At 42.3% G+C, this 22,902-nt stretch overlaps 1 protein-coding gene across 1 annotated transcript in view; it reads left to right on the forward strand.

The window, feature by feature from the left end:
* NUAK1 (NUAK family kinase 1) overlaps positions 1-22,902 on the forward strand; it is a 47,233-nt gene that overhangs the window by 18,609 nt on the left and 5,722 nt on the right. The window contains exons 2-4 of the mRNA XM_042889954.1: positions 5,210-5,330; positions 15,834-15,985; positions 17,241-17,306. Of these exons, the coding sequence (XP_042745888.1) occupies positions 5,210-5,330; positions 15,834-15,985; positions 17,241-17,306 (339 nt within the window). The remainder of the gene's footprint in view (positions 1-5,209; positions 5,331-15,833; positions 15,986-17,240; positions 17,307-22,902) is intronic.

Here is a 22,902-nt window from a genome sequence, read left to right on the forward strand (position 1 = left end):
GAGAGCAGCTTATTTCTCCACGCTTCCTGCCCAGCAGGCTCTGCAAGCTGACTCACAGAGAGGTAGGAAGCCAAAAGCTGTGCTCCCTCTTTCTTATCTGTTTCTTGAGGACAGAGGAGCAGCCAAGCAGGAGCCATGCTCATGCAGAGCCCTTTGGAAATGTGTGACTGTGCTGGAGCTTCACAGCCCCTTGATTTCTGTCCCTTCTGCCATACGTTTTGAGGAGGATATTCCCTCTACCTGCAGGGGCTGGTACTCAAACTGGTTGTGCAGGTGAAGGTGGTTTTGGTCCATCCCTGGTGCACCCTTGTCCCATCACCCCCTGCGGCCATGGGACTTTGTTGCCATCAGGGCTGCAGAGGAGGTGCTCCTGAAGGCTGCAGAAGATGCTCCTGCTGCATACGGCCAGTGAGGGATGGTGACACGGTTGTTTTGATTTGTTGGTCAAGGATATTTATCTCACAAAGGTTCTCCTAATGGGAAATGTGTATGCGTGTACTTGCACGCATGCACATAAGCAATAAACTCCAGCAACTAGATTAAGGCCATCAAATCACTCAGTACTAATCCCCACAGGGACCATCACATGCTCTAGTTTTGAGCTCTGACCTTGATGCTTATGCACGTCTTTAGTTTTACATGTGTGAGCTCTCCCACAAAAGTCACATGTGTGAAGTTAGGTATGTGTCAAAGTGTTCTGCCAGACTGTGTGCTGTGGTTACAGGGGCTTTGGGTGCTCTTGAACCTGTTTTGTTGGGGTAAGAGGCTTTAGATTTCATTATTAAGAACCTGATATGTTTCTCTGTATGAACTCAAGGTCTTGGAGTTATCTGAAATTCTCATTAAGACAAGAAGCTAGGAAAAGTACAAATTCCTCCACTAGTAAAGTTACTAAAAATACTATAATTAAATTATCTAAGACTTAAAACCAGTAAAATGTATCGAGGAAATGTGGTAGAGGTATAAGTACAGTGCTGTGAGAGCACCAAAGGGACTAATAGCACTTTCTCTGCGGATCTGGAATATTTTGAGCAGTTAATGTAGTTGATGTGAAAATGCATATTGCATTTGTTCTGCTCTTGATTCATACACTGTGACCCTTAACAAATTTTGATGGTGCACACACTAGAGCTGTTGCAGAGAAATGAAGGCAAATAAGCAAGCAAGAAAAGGACCTAAAGAATGGACAAACAAATCCTTTCATAAGGTATTTCTCAACTGAGATTATTTCTTACTAGGCTTAAGTTGTTCGGGTTTGTCGTGTACCATATCTGGCACCAGTCCAGTGAGGTTTTAAAAAATGAAACCAGCTCTGTTGGGTGTTAAAAGCATATGCACACTTTGGAAATATATTTTTCGGAATATACATCTGAGCAAAATGCATTTCATAAAAGAAATTCTGTTATTGATATTTGCTTTACAACCAAACAACAACGAACACAGATGGAGATCTTATTTTGCTCAGAAAGATGGAAACTATGAAATATATTATAAATAAAGAAAATGTTATCATGACTTGTGGCTTTTTTATGAACTACTGAAAAATACTGTGGGCTGCATTCTCGTTTGTGTTGATGTCTTCACATCAGGGAAGGTGAGTCCGTACACCCTTGCTGGTGTGATCTGAGCAGACTGATGGAGGTGGGAGATACACTCAGTCAGCAGAGATCCCATATGTAAAAGAGAGGAGCTGGAAGCAGCACCCATGTGAATGTACACTGTCCTGCTTCACTGTTGATCCTGTTTCAGGATGCCATTTGGTCTGTGGAAGCCCGCTGACAGTGGCCATTTGCTCGCTGGTCTTTTGGGACAGGTCACTAGGTACTCTTGATAGTCCTTTGATGCCCCATCCTTGGAGATATTCAAGGCCAGGTTGGATGAGGCCCTGGGCAGCCTGACCTGGTGGGTGGCAGCCCTGCCCATGGCAGGAAGTGGAACTGGAAGGACTTTAAGGTCCCTTCCAACCCAACACATTCTGTGATTCAGTGATTCCTTGAGCCCATCCGTTGGGGAATGGCCTATGCAGGCCACCAGGCAGACAGCATGGAGTAGAAGGTGTTTATCGAGCGGCTCGCCTCCCTGGGGCTGTTTCTGAGGGGAAAAGTAGCCACTGAAACATGAGGAGAGGTATTGGAAATTAGCCTGTAATGTTCCTGTGGCTTGTTGGGACAGATGCTACCGTGGTATGCTGAAGTTTGGGAGAAGACACAAACGGCACTTCTGAGCTGCTACTGGCTTTTCCTTTCCTTTAGGAGTCACACAAGCTATCTGTTTTGATTTTCTCATCTCCTCCAAGCAAGTGTGTAGTGTAAAATCACCACTTGCCTCCCAAAGCTTAAATAATAAATGGCCACACTGCACTTTGAGCATCTTTGTGTTCTATGCCAATACCCAGTGATAGCATTGCATCAGTAGGTGTGAGTGCTTCAATCCTTGCTCAGAATGCAGTGCTCATCCTGGTATGTCCTCTCCCCCTGCAAAGGGACATCGCCTTCCTTGCAGTGCTCCTGCTGTTTGTCCAGGTGGTCAGATACGTCTGAGTGTGGGTACGTGCTAGGGGTGAGCCAACCATCCTGTGTGAGCCATTGATGTCAATGCTGTTGAGAGAGGGAACACCTGCCTCTTGTCTTTCCCCATTTCTAAATGCCAGTCACTGTCACAGATCTGAAGTGGCTGAGGGAGGGAAGAGAAAGCCCCAAACAGTAAAAGCTGAGGCATGTGTTTGGCACGCATTCTTTCCCGATGCTGGGATGAGGACTTGCAGCCTGGACGTCACTGAGAAAATCCCAAGTACTTCAGCTGGATTCAACCACTTAAAAGGTGAATGATGTTTCCAGGAGTGCTCATGTACCCTTTTCAAAATTCAGTTAAATCTTTAGGAACAACCTTTAAAAACTAAGTTTGCTAGGTGCATTAACCAGTCTTAACGAGGGCTGTGAAACTGTACATTCTCTGGTCCTATAGAATAATATATGCTCCCAGGAAACACATCTGTTTGCATTTGAAGATTAATCTATACATATATTTACTGAGTGCTGCCACTCTTTTGCATTGTATTTGCATTTCTGTATCTAAAAATATATGTTTTCACATGTGCAGTTATTCCTGAGAGGCTATTTACAGTAATTGCATGTAGACTTACAAAAGTGCTGTATGTGAAGCACAGAGTCGAGTTGGTGGGAGATTGGCAGGCCCTCTGGGGTGCCATTATTTCTCTACCAGCCATGAATGATGAAGAATTTGCTTCCCGTTGTATATTTGACAATGGAACCCTTCTTAAATTCTTCCTCAGAGCCAAGTACAAGGCTGTCTTTTAATAATAAAAAAAAAAAACAACACGTGTTTTTACCCATGTCTATATTTATTTCTTACAGGAATGCACATATTGCTCCAAGAGCCACCCACATCCTTCTTGTATACAGGGTGTATTTGCATTTGCAGCCTGTCTCACTGCAAACATGAGAAGGGGGGAAAATGCAGCCTCCTCTGTACTGTTGGTTGGCCTCTCTATCTCTAGAGTCACTAGCAGATTACCTGGGTCACTCATGCAATTGGGATCCGTCGCATTACCTTTGCTAGAAATACCCATAGCGTAGATAAGACCGTAGTTGTTTTAAATCTCTGTACCAAACATTTGGGTAATGAGGAAGAAAAGAGCTGTTTTGTTTTCTGCATGCTGATCAGTTAGTCATTTGACTTCTGCTTTCTGTTCCTCTGTCCCTAAGTAGGGTAGCACTCGAGCACGTGCTTGATTTTAAACACATGCTGAAATCTTTGGGAATTCAAAGGAATGGAGCATATGCTTATTGCTTTTGTGAACAACGTTGCTTTTCAGAGTTGGAGGCCTTATAGGAAACCTGATTCTTTAAAGTAGCTCCTGCTTATATGCATTTCCTTTTTTTTTTTTTTTAATATTGTAGGTTTTTCCCTTCTTTCTACAGCATCCTCGATGCTACATCATGTAATAAAAACAATACTGGTCAGGCTACTTGCAATTACTAAAGTAGGTAGTGAAAGTACTTTTCCAAGGGAACCAGGGAAATCACATAAATCACAGATTTACACATGTTTTTGCAGGAGAAATCCATAGCAGTTGGCAGCATTGAATGACAGAAGAGTTGTTTACCCATTAAGGGGTGGTCATCTCAGCAGGTCAGCGATGCATTTCAAAGGCTTCTTGGTTTGATTTTAAGCCAGCCGATAATTTATTCCTTGAACTCTGCCTTATGAAAATAAAACCCAGTTAAATATTGAGTGTAATAAAGGCTGTGCTGCCATTCAGGCTGCACAGTGCCCTCACCTTCCCTCACTCCAGCGTCTCTCCATTGTTGGTATGGGCATTTCTCAAAGGGCACAAGCTGACCTCTGCAATTATTTATGGAGTTGTTCAGATAAGCCCTTTTTCACAGGCAACGCTCACACACTCACAAGGGCTGTTATAATTTGAATTTATACCACAGGTTCAGCTGTCGCTTCCTCTGTTCCCACCCTGCCTTTTGGAAAGATACCCAGTCACATGATGTGCTTGTAAAAAGGTTGCTGATTGAGGAAGGATGCAGGAAGGATATGGTTTTGCAGTGATTGCATAAGTGCTTTGCAGGGTCTGAAAGCCATGGGTTTATATGAGGACGAGTTAAGATGTGAATTTCAAAGATTTATTTTTTCTGATTTTGAAATAAGTCACGAGCAGTTCAGCTGTTTTGGAGGACCATAGAACTCATGTGGATGTGGTCTACAGTGTATTAGCAAGGACTAATATCTGTTTTGTAATCAGCACCATGGATTCTCTACCTCCTTTCCATCAGAGATCTCAGTCTTGTTTCAGAGAAATTGTCTCCAAAGCTTCTGTTTGAAATTGTCAGACTTGATCGTGTCCAACTGAAAGTTGTTCCCATCAAAGGCTTTGGGGAGTTTTACTGTTTGCCTCAGACTGCTTAGACTAACACAGAGGTCCTTCCACAAAGTGCTGTGCTCCCTCTCAGAGAAGTCCTGAAGATCATGAAGCTTCATGTCATCCTTTGCCATAGTGAGAGTGTATTGCTCTCAAATGAAGGAGCTGGGATGTGGAGGTTTGTATTTTAAAACATTGTTTTGGTGATTTTGCGTTCTGCCAACATCTAACATCTGTATTTATTTTCTGAACTCTCCTTAATGGATTATATGCATCTGTTCAGTTCCAAGAATAATGCTTGATTTCCTGAATTTATAGGTTGCAATAAAATCCATTCGTAAGGACAAAATTAAGGATGAGCAAGATATGGTTCACATCAGACGGGAGATTGAGATCATGTCATCCCTCAGCCACCCTCATATCATCACCATATATGAAGGTTAGTGAACGTGATTCTCCTCTCCAACCACTCAGTTATTTTCTTGGACCTGATATTCATGCTTCTTGAGGTCGTGCCCCAAACTCTCACTCATGGCATAATCCATCTCTTAACAAAGAGACTGTTCTGAGTGCTGCTTTCCCTCTGAACAATCAGTGTTTCACACACTTGTATCCCTTTGTCCAGAGCAACTTCTTCATGTGTTACTTAAGTGTTACGCCTATGGTGGGTGGATATCATTGCATGTATCATTTATTCTCCCACTGGAAAATTCAATTTAATTTCACCCCCCCCTCACACAGCACCTCCATGTCACTTTGTGTCCCCAACCCCTCTGCCAGTCCTTACTTCCCTGGGCTGTAGAAGACTGGTTTTGTTTGCTCTGCTTATCATGGACAATGCTGTGTCTGTCTGTATGATTTTGAATACGCTCTCCATTTTATTTACAAACATGTTCTCCTTAAGTGTGGTCCTCCATTACCTACAGATTAGTCTTGCTGGTTCTGTGATTGCTGCTTTTTTACCATGAATCCCAGTATCCACTTCCGACCAACCTCTGCAGTTTCCTGTCGTTCTGGTCACTGGCCTATCACTCATGTTCTGTATTCCTGTTGTTTCTCTCTAACTCCTTTCTTCCTGGGACACAGAAGTGAAGCCTGATAATTCCTGGCTCCTAGAGCTGCTCCCTTGTCCAGAGCAAGGATCAGGAAGCTGGAGCATTCTTCCTTTTTTCGCTTATTTGTTCATATATTTATAGAGTATTACTCTGCAGGAGAATATCCTCCTCCTTCCTTCCTTCCTAAAATCTACAACATCCCAGATAGAGCTAAATAGCTTTAGGGGGAGGGGGATATGTGCAGAAAGACACCAGCTAAGAGGTTCGCTGCCAGGCCCTACAAGAAGGGCAGCATCTGTGGACCTGGTCTGTGGTCTCTGAAGGCTTAGAGGGGCTTGGATTGGGTGGACTTCTTCCAGGGGTTCACCTCTTCCATACACATAGCAGGAAGCCCAAATTTAGCCCTTTGCATTTACATACCCATGAGGTAAATGTGCAAGGTGATGATATGTGTATGGCAGGTCCACTCCAACAGTCAATACAAGTGATTAAAAGAAGGGCTGGCTTGGAGTACTGTTATGGTATCACATATTGAGTTATTCAAAAGCATGTTCTTTTACTTGAAAAGAGATGAATATCTGTCTTTTTATTGAATAAACTCATAACAGGATCTGGGAACAGAAAAGAGGAGGGATGCTGTGTCAGCATGTGGGTTGCAAATGGAATAAAACTTATTTCAAATGTGCACAGGAACTCTGAAAGAAAGAAAGATTAAGCATGCTGCAGTGCTTTGACCAACTGCCCTTCTTATCCTTAGTTTGAATAGTTTTTCCTGAGTTAAAACATTTATAGAAGTTAAAAGCATTACAGTATTTTTAAGAAGCAGATGATGAAGACCTGTGGGAGCAAACCTTTCCTCTCCGTGGAGTGAGGAGTGTCATTGCTGTAGAGAATCAGGCAGGTTCATCCCATCTCCAGGAGGACAAGTGCCTGTGGTGGGTGGTGTTACTTCCCTCTGCATCTCCCTGCTGTTGTGCTCCATCAGCCAACAGCAGCCCTTTGTGGAGACAAACCTGGAAGCAGTTTTTCTCTCATTTTTGGGAAGTTTTCCATTCTGTTGCTGGTTTGTTTCCTTTTAGTTTTCTAGAAAGCAGAGCAGCTTTTCATGGCCTCTTGTGTTTAACTCATGCCCTGGAGGGATGGACAGCAGAAGACAGCCACTTGGTTTGAATGCAGCCCATTGGACGATGGAATTTTGTAGAGCTTGTCCAGCCTTTCCAAGCAGTCAGGGTCAGTATTCAGCCTTAGCAGCCAACACTGGAACATTGGATGTCATAGTACTGGGAAGATGTGTGGGTGAGCAGCGGGGTCCAGAAGCATGGTCATGTACTGCCCAAAGATCAGGCTGTGAGTTCAGTGACCTTTAAGCTGTGCTTCATTTCAAGCCTAAGAGTATACTTGTAGTAAGCTTATGGGACTACATCTAGGACTCAAGTATTTTTGTCCTGTTGAAGTGGGATTTTAAACACATGTGTGTGTTCCTCTTGAGTGAGGCATAAAGAATGATAATATTGCCATTCACTGACTCAAAATGTTGGGCTTTGACTCACTAAATTGGAGCCATCCAGTATTTAGGCAGTTGAGCTACACCGGAAGTCTTATTTCCCTCTCTTTAGTCAGGAGAGATCAACATCTATACTTGATGGTTTGCTCTCTCCTAGGAGAACTTTTTTCAGCTAGGTGGGGTAAATGGCATGCTTTTGGTGATGGATGGAGTCTAACTGACTAACTTAAGTCAGATGCTTAACTTGTAGACTGGACCTATCTCGTGGGAACCTTTTTGAGCTCACTGTAGGTATTCAAACCACCTCTGCATATCTCATAACACTGACTCTACCTAGCATGGACAATGCTACATCTCTCTGTAGCATCTTTGAAAACTCTTTGTACAACATTGACAAACATGTGTTTTCCTTAAGTAGGATCCTTGTTTAGGTATCCTTTTGACCTGCCTGCTTGAAAGCAATTAACCTCTGAATTTGTCAACTTGACGTAAACAAGAGCTTATCTTTTTTTTTTTTTTTTTTTTTTTTTTTTTAATATCAAGCAAATCCAAATGGGTGGAAACAAAGCTTTTCAGTTTAATGGTATATTTTTTTTGTAACCTAATGAAAAGGAACGTATCTTGCCTGTTACCATGAGAGTAGCTGTACAGATCTGAGTCCGAAGAAATTCCAACCTCTCAGCAGGGCTGTAATTGGCAATCTGTTGAGCGCGGCTGCAAGGGAAGTGCTCTTTCAAGTGACTTTAAACTCCTTGAAAGGGACTGGATAAATGAAGCTAGCTTTGCTATCAGTGTTCTGATTTCAGGACATAAATTTTAATTTATAGAATAATACCTCTGTTTGTCTCCCCTTTACCCCACCTTCCCCTGCCCTATTTCTTTCTTTGCCTTGAAAACTCCAGGATTTGATAATAAAGCCTTTCAGAGCTAGCGTATTTTTTCAGGAGTAGTCTGAGTGCAAAATCGCTTCCATCTGGCAATGCTTTATAAAAGTTAAAGCTGGGGAAGAACACAGGGCCTGATTCTGTAAACATTTAAATATGCGTTAGACCAATCACAAGAATGAAGTTATGCTCGGGACAGTCAGAAGTGAGCTCTTGAGTGTCTGTAGTATGAAATACAGCACCTATGTATTTCTATGCTGGAAGAGTTGTCCTTGGTAGGCATAACCATATAGAAATGTCTATCCATTTGCAAATGACACTTGAAAATAAATAGATTATTTGCTAACAGGTTCATAGAAATAATTTAACGAAGATTCTCCCTGAAGAATGAGTAAATATTAGGATCGCAATTCAGTGCCAGTGGAACACGATGGCATTAACATGAACAAGTAGCCAAAGGAAAGCACGTGCTTAAGTGCTTTGCTGGATTGGGGCCAGGATGCTTAGAGGAGTGCTGGACCTTTTAAAGCAACAAGGCACAAAAAAAAAAAAAAAAAGAAGAATATTTCCCATGTAAGGCAGACTTCTTTCTTTGTTTTACATTGTATTTTTCGTATTGGTAAGAAAAAAAATGCAAAAAAGCAGAAAGGTGTTCCAACTATAATGACTTGAGTGAGGTAGCATGCTTTGGTTCATCAGAAAATCAGTTCAGCTTTTCTGTACTTTCAAATACCATAGACAACGGAAGGAAATCTGATGGTGTGTACTGGTGGTGGCATAGCATTTCATGGTGCTAATTTTACTTGCCAAGTACGTGTTCAACCTCACACTTGGTAACAGACTTCTGTACGAGAAAATGAAAACAAACATTAGGTGTTTCAGAAGCACAAAGGTCTGTCTTCTGTGCATGCTGCTTGAGTCGTGTCAGTCAAACCACATCAGCAAGAGCAGACACGTTGAAAAACAGCTGTCCAGTAGCAGCTGGCAAGACACAGAATCCCAGAATCATTACAATTGGAAAAGACCTCTAAGATCACTTCATCCAAACATCAGCCCCCACCATGCCTGCTAGCCATGTCCCTCAGTGCCACATCTACGTGATTCTTCAACATCTCCAGGAAACTGGCACCTTTGGAGACAGGCTGCAGCAGCACTGCTTCAGGCAGGTGCTTCCAAACTGTCCGTGTGTATCCCTGCAGGATGGAGGCCCGGCAGAACAGTGGTGGCACCCGTTGTCTGTAGATCTGTCTGTACGGAAAGCAGCCTGATGCTGTATCTCAGTCTGACAGTGCTGTGCAGGCCGTCCCAGTCTCTCATGTTTTTCAGACATAACCAAAACAAACCTCAGTGCCTAATTACTTGAACCCTTCTGTGTGCGAAACACCTAAAAATGTCAATACAAATCCCTTGAAACGTCATGGGGATGGCAGGGCTTTTAACAAGAATGATGAAAGCTGGAAAGCTGGAATGGCTTTTTTTTTAATTCTGCCAACAGAAAGTACTTCAGCTGTGACAGTATTTAAGCACATTTCTAATTGGTTTCCTCTAACTATGTAGGCTTTTGACCTTAGAGTGCTTTATTTCCATTGTTTTCAGTTGATAACATCCAAGAACACAAAGTAATATTTCTAAAGTCTGGCGATAGTAATGAAGCAAATATAAACAAACTTAACTCTTCGGTTTTCATACCCCACCTTTATGAATTTCCTCTCATTCAGGATGACTGCCCAAGCACCACTTTGTTTGACTTGACATTGACCCAAACGCATGAGATCACTGGCAAGTTCAATTTGGACATTAAAGTGATGGCGAGCAGCACTGAAATTTATTTCTATCTTTCCACTTACACAGGCCTCCCACTGCAATGTAAATGTTTGCTTGTCTGAGGTTTCTCAGCAGTTTGTAATCATAATTAAGAAGAAAAGGGAAATTAACTCTTGTATTCTTTGCTGAAACAAAAGACAATTAGTGTAATATGTAGTATTGTGGCTGAATTAGCAACTCTCATTTTTCTTCCCCTTCCTTTTTTAAATAGTATATAGTCAAAATCTGCATATCCTAAGTATCATGCTCTGAGAAACAACCTTGCCAAGGATAATGGTTCTCATTTTGATTTAATCCCCACTGGAAAGTAAACTGTAGCATGCTGTCTGATTTAAAATGATTATTGCAGGATCTTAACTACATTCCTTTAATTTAAGAAGAGATGCAATAAAGCCATAATTCAGAAAAGCAATTTAGCACATGCATATCTTTAAAATGCATACTTCTGTATTATTATCTTCCATCATAATGGAGCATATGCATAAATTTAAACACATATATATAGCGGTTTACTCAATTAAACCTTGGATTTTTTCATGGCTGCTATATGTGCTGTTCACAGCCAGCCATAAACTACTAAAATAATAAAATAAAGAATATTGTTTTCACATATCTTTACATCAAGCGGCTGTAAACCTTTCTGAGCAGTCAAGAGCACAAAAGACACACAGGGCAGAATTTCTAAGGTAAAAAATGCTTCAGTATTCGCTTATCTTTTGAAGAAAAGTTCGTGCCTTATTACATGAGTGAGGTAATTGGGTCATACATGACTTTTCTCAATGAAAAGGTTATTCTCGTCTGCATCTCTAAAATTAAAAACAAACTCGCTTGTTCTTTTGATTTGGCTGACCTTTAATAAAAGAGCATTTTGTAGCAGTGGAAAGGTACTTCTGTCTGCGGCTGTTAGGAGAGTAATAAAAATACCGCTGAATGGAAAGACACCAGATGGAAGGAATGTCAACATACTGGAACTAATTTAGGAGATTGCTCTGATAGAGAGCAAAGGCATGAGGAGAATTCAAATGGTTCCAGTGCAAAGAGATTGGCTGCCCCTCTTAAACTAACAAACTGAAATCCTTACCCCAGGGTTACATGTAAACCAAATGGAATCAGCCCACAAGGAGGTAGTCCATTAAGGGGGAAGAAATCCTCCCCCCTCAGCACTCAAACAGCCTTCAGCATCCTGGAAGCTTAAGAAAGGGCAAAAGCATTCTGCTTCGTTTTGCTTTTTATATTTAGTTTCAAATAAGTCTGAAGCAGAGAGATGTCCAGTGTACTTGTACTCTGAAATCTTTCTGACTGACGTTTGCAAAACTGGGTCTGTGTGGACTTTCAGCACCTTTGGGGCAAAGTCCATCTTTGGCGACACCTAAGTTGGACAGTATGTTCATCCAATGACAGACTTGTCCCAAGCAGTTTCAGCAGAGTTGATGGCTGTGGAGCTAAAGGCAGAACTTAGCAGTAGATTGAAAATAAAAGAAGAGTGCTTATCAGGAAGAGGTCCCTACCCTACCAGTGCTATTTAGAAGATAGAAAGCTGTAGATAGAAGCTGAGTTCATCATTTCATGGCCTCTAAATATAAATATGAAGAGATATTATATCCAAGAATTACTGCTGTAGTAGAACAGCCTGTGAAAGAGACAGATTGTTGACGTTACAAAATGTACTTTGTCTCAGATATGTCTTTGGTAGTGAGAAGTGAAATTCTTTCCCAGTTTCACATTTTTATTCTTCAATGAGTTTTGAAGCCAACAGATTTGGTTTCAATTATCAGCTGAGAAGTATAGCATTTTCTTCTTTTTTTCTTCTTCTTTTTTTCTTCTCATTAAAAAAAAAATAAACAAATAAACATATTAGAGTTAAGAGTTTAGAGAAAAGCTGTAAGAAATCTATCCTTGACCACTGGAACTTAAGCACTCTTCGCTGCTTGTGCAGAGCACTCTTCTTAGCCTCCACTAAGGCTCTCAGTGATGGGCAGAGCAAGCAATCTTGTAGCTCACTGGAAGATGCTATTTCTCCATGTTGCCATACGCCGTGCCTTCATCCATTAACACAGCTGTCTTGCTCGTCTCCTAGGGGTGCAATCATGCTGTTCCATGTACTGTGTGGCACATCTCATTACCACTCCCTGATCCCGATTCCTGCTGTGCTCTCATGGTACTGTTCTCCCTTCTACCCCACGGCCAGATGGAAGTGCAGGAGTCTCAGAAGTCAACCTTTAGTCCTTTAGGCTCTATCTACAAAGATATTGCAACCACTGCCCTGTACTGCCTGACCGCAATGGCTGAGGTGATGCAGCAGGCCTCCCACAGCACTGAGGCCTTGCTGCAGCTCTCTTGGCATCATTCAGCTTGCAGAGCAGTAGAAATAAACATAGCTGCTCAAAAATATATGACATACAAATTGTAGCAAGCGTTCCTCCTGCTGCTTTCTCCTTAAATCTGTGGAGCTCATGTCTTGTATCTGAGAAACCATGGTTTCTTGATATGTGATTGACAGGCCATCCCTCCTGCTACCACCTGTCTGAGTGCTGATACCACTGACTTTCCACTTATCTTATTTGTGCAGCTCTGTTTGTAGAGTACCAGTGCTTTGAAAGAAGAAGGAGTAGCCCCACCTCGCCCATACACAACCTCTCTCCCTCCCTTGACCTTGGTTAGGGTTGAGGGGTATTGGCTGAATGTGACATGGCTATACCTCAGTGGGAGCAATGGGATGCTCATGGAGTGTGGGATCCCACCAGAGCCCTGCTTCTCCGTTGGCAGAAGCTGCAGCCAGACTGCAGGCACACTGAGAAGAGGGGGTGAGTTTTGGAATGAATATGCAGTAGGATGGCAGATAATAAATCATACTGAGCAAAAACAAAGAGTGAACCGAGCCGTCCCAGAAGCTATATGGAGGCAATCCGTCCGTCATCAGCCTGCAGGTTACAACCCAGGTGTTAACAGGGCAGTATATTTATTACCTCATTATTATTTGCAGTAAGTCAATCCAGCCTTTAATTAATGCCCTCCTCTTTCCCCCCAGCCGTTGGCCACAATGCTTTCTTGGAGCATATGTTTATAGAACTGCAGACTATGCTCAGAAGGGAAATTTAGAAGTGTCTGTATGAAGTCTGCCTGGCATCCTAACTGCTGCTGTGAAAATTCGTGGTGTGCATGGCTGATGGGCTGAGAACTGTAAAAAAAATTCCTCCCACCTCCCTGAAACAAAAGATTCTCCATTTGCCTCTACTGCATGGTGAAGAAATAAATTGCTGTGCAATTCTGTAGTCACTCAGCTACAATCATACTGAACAAGCCTCTGCAAACTTAGGGTGGTGAGACAGTGGAACAGGTTGCCCAGTGAGGTTGCGAATGCCCTCTCGCTGGAAGCATTCAAGGCCAGGCTGGATGGGGCTCTGAGCAACCTGGTCTAGAGGGAGGTGTCCCTGCCTACAGCAGGGGAGTTGGAGCTACATGATCTTAAAGGCCCCTTCCAACGCAAACCAGTCTATGATTCTAAGTCCAAGGGTAGTGGAAAGTACCTTTAAATGCACTCCTGACTCAGTGCTCTCTGCATCATTTCTGTATAAATGTAGGAAAATATGCCTGGATAAGGGCTTTTATTAATATGGCAAATTTTGGTTCAGAAGAATTAGATTTTAGAATTTCATACTTTGGACAAGCAAGGAGGGTTCAGCCCTTAGAGCTGAGTGATGAAGGCAAAATTTTAATCAAAACTTAAGTTGATAGAGTGTCACGTCGTAGTAGGACTGTCATTGCTGTTATGCTGATGAGAGTCATTGAGTGAGATTCATGGTGCCCTGTGGCAGCTTCACCTGTGTGTGCATCGTATAATCCCGAGCACAATGAATCTGCTGTTTGATTGTTATTTTTTAAAAAGCAAACTGCTTGAATAAAAGCATTTTTATTGGTTTGTCTTGACTTGTCAAAACTACATTTCACCTTCCTGCGTAACTCTGTATAGCAACCCTTTCCAAGCTTAGAGAGGCAAGTCTGTGCATTAATGGTAACACACCACAGCACTTCCATATATGACACGGCATTTGTTCAGTTTTTCCCAAACATATCAGTCTGTCATTCTTGGAGAGGATGCCATAAACACAATCCATCTAGAGACGGCTCTTCCAGTTTCCGAAGTTTATTGTTAATGAGGATGCACATAGGATGTAATCACTGGCAGGAACCTCTGCTTCGGGGTGCAGTGAGGCCAGCAGACAAGTCAGCGGCCAATTTTATCTGGCTGCTCCCTCTGCCTTTTATCAGAGCTGTTTGGCTGGGGTTCAGGGGTGTTAGAGGGAGCTGCAGAGGTTTTGGCTTGTGGAGTTGAGTGACAAGGTGTGAGAGGATATGAGGCAAAGCCTAAGAGCAGCAAATACACATGCATTGAGAGAGGCAGCTTTGCATTTTGCTGCAAAAGCTGAAGTTTTTGTGTGTTTTTTTTCTTCTTCTTTTAAACACTAGGACTACTGGCAGGGCTTTGCTCTGATAGAAGAAGGCGTCGTTCCAGCAGGGCTGGTCAAAACTAGCATCCGCTTGCAATGACCCCTATAACCTCTTTCATCTGAAGATGTTTTGCTGCTAGTGTGACAGCAGGCTGCCACCAGAGGATAAAACAGAAAGTCACTATGTTTTAATGTGAGGCAGGTGCAGGATGTTTCCATTGAGTTGTGGAAGATTTTTGGTGTCAGAGGGGAAAAACTTGTTGGCAGCCAGGACACTGTGGCAATTCGAGACTTCTCATTGCCTGCTTTACTAGATTAAGTGTTTAGTTATCTTCAGTTCCCAGTGAAGTCCTTGACAGCACGTGGCACAAAGTATCCTGAGCTCTGAAGGAACAGCATCAATGTGACATAGGTCAGATGAATGTTCCTCTTCCTACTTACGTGGAACTTGCGTGTCCCTGCTAGCTCTGCAGAAGTGACAAAGGGCATATCTCCAGCAGGCTAGGGGTCATGAGGCAGAGGTTGGAGATAACTGAGCTTAACGACAGGCTGGGTGCATGAGATAGGCTGCAGAGGGACTGTGACAGGAGTGGTAGAGCTCTGGAGACGCTGCAGCCACTGCTCGCTCAGGTGTTTGTGCCCACCATGTTGCTGCAGAGTTGGGCTGGAAGAGGATGCATGCATCAGTTTATTTGTTGGGTTTTGATGGTAGGTAAAAGCCAACAGTCATTATAAGCCAGGCTGCTATTCTGTATCAAGCATTAATGGAAGGCACAGTCAATTGTCCATTTTTTAACCTTTCTGGTTATCATCATTCTGATGATAGCTCCTGATTCCTTCTGTCATCTGGCCCCATGAGGACTGCTGGTAAGAGGAGCCAGGATTAGAATTCAGATGGCACGGGCACAAGTTCCTACCTCACCTCATGAGGATCAAGTTGACACTGTTACCCTGTGACCCCATGTTACAGAGACAAAGGCCTTCTTTCATTGAGCCGTGTGAAAGTCAGCAGCTCCTCAAAGCCTTCCTTCTCTTGGTCTGAAATGTTGTTGCTTTTCTCTGGAAAATGTAGCTTTGGAACTTGCTTTTGGAAGTGTCACTTTCCAGGCTATAGTGATGATACCAGGTTGTGTTCAGTCATCCTAAGCCTTCTTCTCCCTTTAAAGTGTCATTTTTAAAATGTTTTCAGTAAGCGGTGGGTTTCTTTTTTTCTTTTGTCTTGTGCAGTGTTTGAAAATAAAGATAAGATTGTGATCATCATGGAGTACGCAAGTAAGGGAGAGTTGTATGATTATATCAGTGAGAGGCGACGACTGAGCGAAAGAGAAACAAGACACTTCTTCCGACAAATAGTCTCTGCTGTACATTACTGCCACAAGGTAAGCAAGGAATTTGATATTAATAAATGCTATTTGAAGGCGTAGTGATTGTATTTCAAAGCACGTCTGAGGCAACAGCATTCATTATTAAGTATGACAGCATGTGATTATATCTGTACACCGGGAGATCTTGTGTGAAAGTTCTACAGTAGTTCACTGCCTGTTCTTATAGTCTAAGGATGTTTTCCTGTGCTGCAGCATACTGCTTGTCACTCCCTTACTGTTAGCCATACCTCCCGTTTTCCCCTTGGAAATAATTCTTCTGACATAAAGAAAGTAATTAACAACATTAACTGGAAATTTTAGATTGTTTGTATTAATATATTCAAACGAATGATAGCTTGCAAGTTCAATATGCAAGTGAACAACTTTGAAATAGAAGATAGAAAATATAAAACCAAAAAAGAGCTGGAGAAAAGTATGAATGTTCAGCCTTAGCATGTACTTACTCTGGATAGTCAAAAATAACTTCTCCAGATGTTGTAGGAGCACTAGAAAGATACTCTTTGCTAATGACTTTATCCATCATGGTCCCCACTCGAATGACAATTCAAACAGTCAAACCCCGGGTGATGGACTGGCTGTCATCATAGATCTTTTATCTCTACTTGAACCAGCTGCACAGAGCCAAAACTTGCATCAAGCTAAAGGCAACAAGCACCAAACACAGTGTTTTGTTTGAATCTTGCACGTTTTGATCTCCATCTGAATTCTGATAAACAAGGCAAGTTTTCAAAGTCATCACTGCGCAGTGCTGAAAAGCTGCAGCAGCCTTCCTAGCACAGTTAATTTTCCCCAAATTTCTTTAAAGAAGGCTCTGACCCAAACCCAACTTTTTCATTTCCATCCTGAACATTTAGGGTCTTTCAGGATTTTAGCTCCCTACATCCACACGGCTGCGTATTGGAGGAATGAGGGCTTTTGTAGGGACTAACGTCATTGACAGATATTTTCTGCTGCCTGGGAAGAATATATTGCTTTCACGCAGTGGGGGCAGGATCTGGGCTGGAATTAAGTTCTGAAAAGACCCCCCTTGCCCCCTCCGCTGTTTTACAGGCTTTGTGGGAGGACAGATTCCAGTCATTCTTCCCTTAACCACACACCAAGTGACTAATACATTGCCTGTCACTAGTCACTGGGCCGTGAGTGTTATGACAGTGAAATCAGCCCTGAAATGCAGATGCAAAGACCACCCTGCCAGCTCACCTTTCATTTGCACATTTTCTTATATTCTCTTTTTCCTTCTTTATTTCAGAATGGCGTGGTCCACAGGGACCTAAAATTGGAAAACATCCTTCTTGATGACAATTTTAATATTAAGGTAAGATTCTTTCTCTCAGTTTCTCTGAATGGATTTGCATGTTTTGTAACATTTTTATCCAAGGTGTTAGAAGAGCCAGTGTTATGGCAACAGCTACTAAGCAACAGCATCTGGCAAGAGGCTCCAGGGTTTGGAGGCTGGGGAGGGAGCACCACTGGTGACGAGTCATACAAGCTAAATGAAGCTGTGCATGATACAAGGGAGAAGGCCACGTCCTTCTGCCCCAAGACCACGATTCCCAAAGCAGTATCTATTTACTGGTAGGAAACAGCAGAGCATTTTGTGCAAATGAGTTTATTTTATGAACAATATTATTGCTGGCTGCTGCTGGGGCTAGGAGAAAACCTCGCCTGGTCTGCAGGGTTCAAGTGCCTCAAACAGAACACTCTGAATGTCCTTTTGATCATGGCTGGAAAATAAGCAAATAGAGTTTCAAAATAAACCGAGTAAAGCACATGTGCTTCATTAGGAAATGGCCTTGGAACTCCAGACACAAACATATACTTTGGATAGTGATGTCATTTCCATGTCATTTCTCCCCAGTGAAAGCATGGGAATGACCTTTTTTTTCCCTTCTTCTTTCTTTCCCGAGAAGCTGCAACACAAAGGTAGATAATGCAGGGACTAATGAAGATTGTAGGTGGCTGAATCTGTTTCACTTTCAGCTTTGTTGCTGCCTGGCGAGCTGGGTGTGAGAGTGGCTGGGTGTGCCGATCTGCAAACAGACAGTGGCAGAGATGCCAAAGAGGTTCTGCTGACTCTTTGGCATCCTTCCTTAATTAGCAAGACAAGGCAATCAAGTTGCTTTCTGTGTAGCCAGCTATCCGAGTTGCTTGGGTTTTCATTTTATTTCTGCTGAACATCACAAAGCTGCACGCACTGTGTTGCGCTAGAGAGATTTTCTTTACTGTAAGCTGATGTGCAATGGAAATGGAAAGTAGCATATGGTAGCTGCCATCTGTGTAGCACTGATGACAGAAACTAACTTGAATCAACCAGTGGATTAAAGACATGTCAATATGCAGCTCCTAAAAGTAGGCTTTTCAGAGGGTCCATCTGAGGTAGCGCTCAGGCAGTGTGCTGTTAACATCCTGTGGCAGAGCAAACTTCTCATGCAGCATTGCTCCTTGCTGTAGACCTGGCTTTTTTGAAATCAAAAAGTTGCCTTTCTAGGACATTGTATACGAAACAGGCTTCCGCAGGCAGGATGACCTTTCTTTCCACAATACACGCCAAGCTATCTTCCCAGCTAATCAGGGAATTCTTGAGAGAAAAGAGGAATTTGTGGAATTTGCTAGCTGCGGTGGCCTGGATCCTGGAGCTGTAGTCCTCATATGCAAAACCAATCACTTTCCCAAGTCTCCGGGGAGCTGCACTTTGTCCAAAGGCTCAGCAGCTGCCCCGGCCTTCCTGCTGGGAGGATGGGGCTCGGAATCGCTCTCCAGACCTTGCAGGACTGCAGAACCACAGATGTATTTCAGCTGCTGTAGAGTTGGGCACTGTATGGGGAGCTGCATCTCCAAAAATTTGGCCTCATCTTTTTCGGGAAGGCTTCTCTTTCCTGAACTAAGCTGTGTTTAGGCTGCCTCGTGGGTGTTTTGTGTCCAGCCCTTCCTCAGTTCCTTCCTTTCTCTCTCTTCTGGCTCATTTTTGACACCTTTCCTACTTTGAGACCAAGATCAGCCTTGAATACGCAGTGTTAAACATATTGCTGCTATTTCCCTGATGCTGAAGCCTTGAATACATTAACTGTGGTTTCTGGGTTACTTGTGCAAAATTTAACTTCCCACTTTTTCTTTGTTTTACTAAACAGTAACCGTTGGCAAGGAAACACATATGGAGCTGTAAATTATTTATTAGGAGCAAATCTATCAGGTCCTAATTCTGAGATTATTTCTGTATGGTTTATTCAGGCGGGAAAAGAAAAATATGCAGCATTGTCTGATGGCCTCAAATGCTCAGTGGAAGGCATTTTTTGGAAGTGGGAGAGATAATCGTATCTGTACTTCCCCAGTATTTACATTTCATTCAGTGGATTACAAGGCGCTTACAAAGTTGGCAGTTTGGTTTTAAGAATGGCAAAATGAGAGGAATCCCTTTGTTTCTGGGCGCCGTGTGCCATAGGAAACACGCCTCTGAAGAAGCCAGTGATCTATACGCTGTGGTATATACAAATGTGTCACAGTGACAAGAGGATAAAATTAGCAAGATACTGCAAAAATAGATCCATGCATCACAACTCAAGCAGTTCTTGCAGAACAGGAAATAAAGAGAACAATTAATCCACTAGAAAATATTATCCGGGCTGAAAGGGCCCCGAGCTGTTTTACATGATACCGCGCTAACTTGGACTCCATTTGTAAATTTCAGTGATACAAATGAAGGTCGTGAAGTGCTGCTGTTAGGAGACATAATGAGCTTGCTTTTTTTTTTTTTTTTTTTTTTTTAAAGCTAAAATAGTGAATGAAAGTCTCTGGAAGCAATCACTTGGAAGTATAGCAACTAGGAAAGGCCAGTTTCTGAAGGCTGATAAATCTTGCAGGTCCACAAGCCAAAGCTGGAGGGTGATTTTCTCAATTCATCCTGAAGGGACTCAGATGCTAGTCTTTGAGTCAACCTGGGGGTGACTTTTACTGGAAGAATTAGCAATGGGGAGAAGGTGTAGCTGCCTCCATTAGCCCATTACTCCTGCACTTCAATGTGATGAGGACCACATGTCCATGTGCAGCATTGCAGCTCCTCCCCAGCGCCTAAAACCCCCAAATTGCATGCAGTGAGCTGGAGAGACACTGTTTCACAATGCAGCAGCCAGGGAATCAGTGCCACTTGCTATCCAAATGCTGTGCCAATGCCCTATGCCACGAGTTACCCCCAGTGTGCCTCTGTCATGCAGCCTGGCGCGATGGAGAGAGGGCTGTGATAGCTCCTGGACTGGGAATTGCACCTAAAATAGATGTCTGGTGGGCCTTGACGCAAACTGAATGATCAGCCCCAAAGTGATAGGAGACAAAAATGCAAGTCTAATAGCTACACAATTCTACTTACTACACTTTCTCTTTTGCTGATAAGGGAACACCAATCTGACTAACCACTGAGAGCCCATGGGGGTTTCATATATACAGAGTAAGTGTATGTAATTGGGATTTACCTTGCTGGGAGTCTCACCCACTGCACATATGTTTCATTTGCTTTAAGAGACGTAATTATTTCTATGTCTGCAGTACAAAGACAAGGATTCTGAAGTGGGGAGAACCTGATGATTTCCATGAGTGCAAACTTTGTGGAATTTATAGTCCACGCTTAAACAATAAATTGCATCTGGTTGGTCATAGTAACGGTAAATATGAAACATCCACCTCCTGAAGTGAAGGGAATAAAGCCCACTTCCCAGCTCCTCCCAATTTAGGAAGTTTTTTGACTTCCATTCAAGTGCCATGAACATGAAGTAACGTTGGGCTTCTATTAATCTTGTTTTGAGGGGAGGGCATGACAGTTTTAATGGGAAAAGCTGGTAAACATCAGTTGGTAAGTATGGGAGTGGACTGCAGCATAAATACTCTTTTCCTGAACGATCAGAATGGAAACATAAATGCCCAAGTTTGAGAGTTTGTTAGTGTGAGCAATGGTATGTCTATCCCTCTATGTTCATGCACATCTACATGCATTTTATACATTCCATGGTGTTAAGGGAATGTATTTTCTTAAGGAATCACACTGTGCAGTGTCTGTCCTTGTCTTAGCTGCATCCTGAGCTAAAATAAAACTCAGTGGCCAGCACGAAGCTGTAATGCTGAAATGATCCTATTCTTCCCCTGATTGACAGGGCACACTTCATAGGGCTTAAAACCAACTTCCTGCCAGTCAGGGTGACTTGATAAGAAAGTGGAATTTAGGGCAATTAAGTGCAATCTGAGCCATGAGAATATGTTTGCAGACTGCAATTGTACACCAGATGTTTTCAATGACATTCCAGCCATACAATGAAGATTTTACAAACCGCATTTATTTAAGGGTTGCATTTTCTGCTATGGGTTGATGATATGCTGTTTGGGGGACTGAGCAAATTCAAGCTATGAATGGACGTGGTGCAATGAATTAACATCAGTGAATGGGAATCAGCTGCTCTTTGAACAAGATACTCTGAGTCCAAATTGTTAGTGGAACACCTGCACAAGCAGAGCATCAAAACAGGAGAGGATGAAGTGTGAAACCTCATATTTGTTCCTTGACGTAAAACATGTTGTAAAAATGATACTTCATAAAATAAGTTTATATTTTTGTTATAAAAGTATATATCTGTCGTATATAGATAGATAGGTATTTATGGATAAAGAGAATATATATCTGTGTTTGTATATTTGGGGGTAAAGAGTGAAAATTGGGAACTTCTGTCCACACTTCACCAGCTTTGTTATTTTGGTCTCAACTGAGACATGGTAGTTAATAGGGACAAAGCCTTTATGTCTCCCAAGAGTTCACTAGACATTGCAGTTGAAACAGATATTAGCAGCAATGGTTATACATGTTTTAGAAAGCCGGGGTGAATGATGCTGCTGGTAAATCCCTTTCTTTTCTGGTCACTTTGTGTTTTCTCAAATTTTCTCTTGTAATATCAGATAATCACTGCTTCTTTCTGGGGTTTAATTCCTTTCTGGTAGAAAGGATCTGAATGAGGTAAAGATAGCCCAAAGAAAGCTTATATCTCTTAAAGCTATAAACTGATAATACCTTTTTTATGCCTGTGCTTTGTCTTTTATTTATGTCCTATGTCAATCATGGGCAGTCATAAAAATATCTCTGGGAAACGGAAACATTTAGGTTTTAAATAAGATAAAAAAAACGAGATGTGTTGCTTTCTGCTACAGAAACAAAGGAAATGCAAAGGTTGTGGGAGTATTTAGTGTTGCTGTCCTCAGCCTTTGTTTTGTAAGAACAAGAACAGAGAATTGAAGTAAACAAATTATTTGGACCTGATCCTACAATTTCTACACGGGCAAAATTCCCATTAGTCCCCAGGGGTGTTTTGTTTGTGTTGGGAAAGCCGGATTCGGGCCCATTGTTTCCACTTAGGAACCAGACTTGTGTTTATTATCTCGTGATAGACATCTCGTTTACTTAATGGCTCAGATTCCTCATCTTGAAGTCCCTGAATCTGAAGCAGTTAGTGGGTGCCTCACTTTCCCCTGTTTTCAACAAGAGACATTCCAGATGATTTCAAAAATCACTTGTATCCGACAGCTAACACTTGGTTTCTCATGATATGCCGACATCATTCCTCCTGTTGGATTAAAGGTCCTGACTTTGGGCTTGCATCTGCAAGATAAGAACAGGAGTACTTTCTGTGTGCTTTCGGTGTTAATGATTATACAAGATGAAGAGCAATCAGTGGACAATAGCCCAGTGCCTCCCAGTATGAAATTGTCTTTGCAATCACATGCAATTAATCTAGGATAGAATTACGGACTGATGGTTGTGGAGCCATGACATATCTATAAGTGGAACCAAAGCATCTTTGTTCCTCATCCAGAGAATTTATCTTGGGGTCTTATCTGCTTCTCTAGAAGGCCTTTAAAGAAATCATGAAATCACAAAATAA

This window comes from Lagopus leucura, unplaced genomic scaffold, assembly GCF_019238085.1.
Source record: "Lagopus leucura isolate 7727_CA_CO unplaced genomic scaffold, USGS_WTPT01 Super-Scaffold_100159, whole genome shotgun sequence".
Taxonomy (NCBI): domain Eukaryota; kingdom Metazoa; phylum Chordata; class Aves; order Galliformes; family Phasianidae; genus Lagopus; species Lagopus leucura.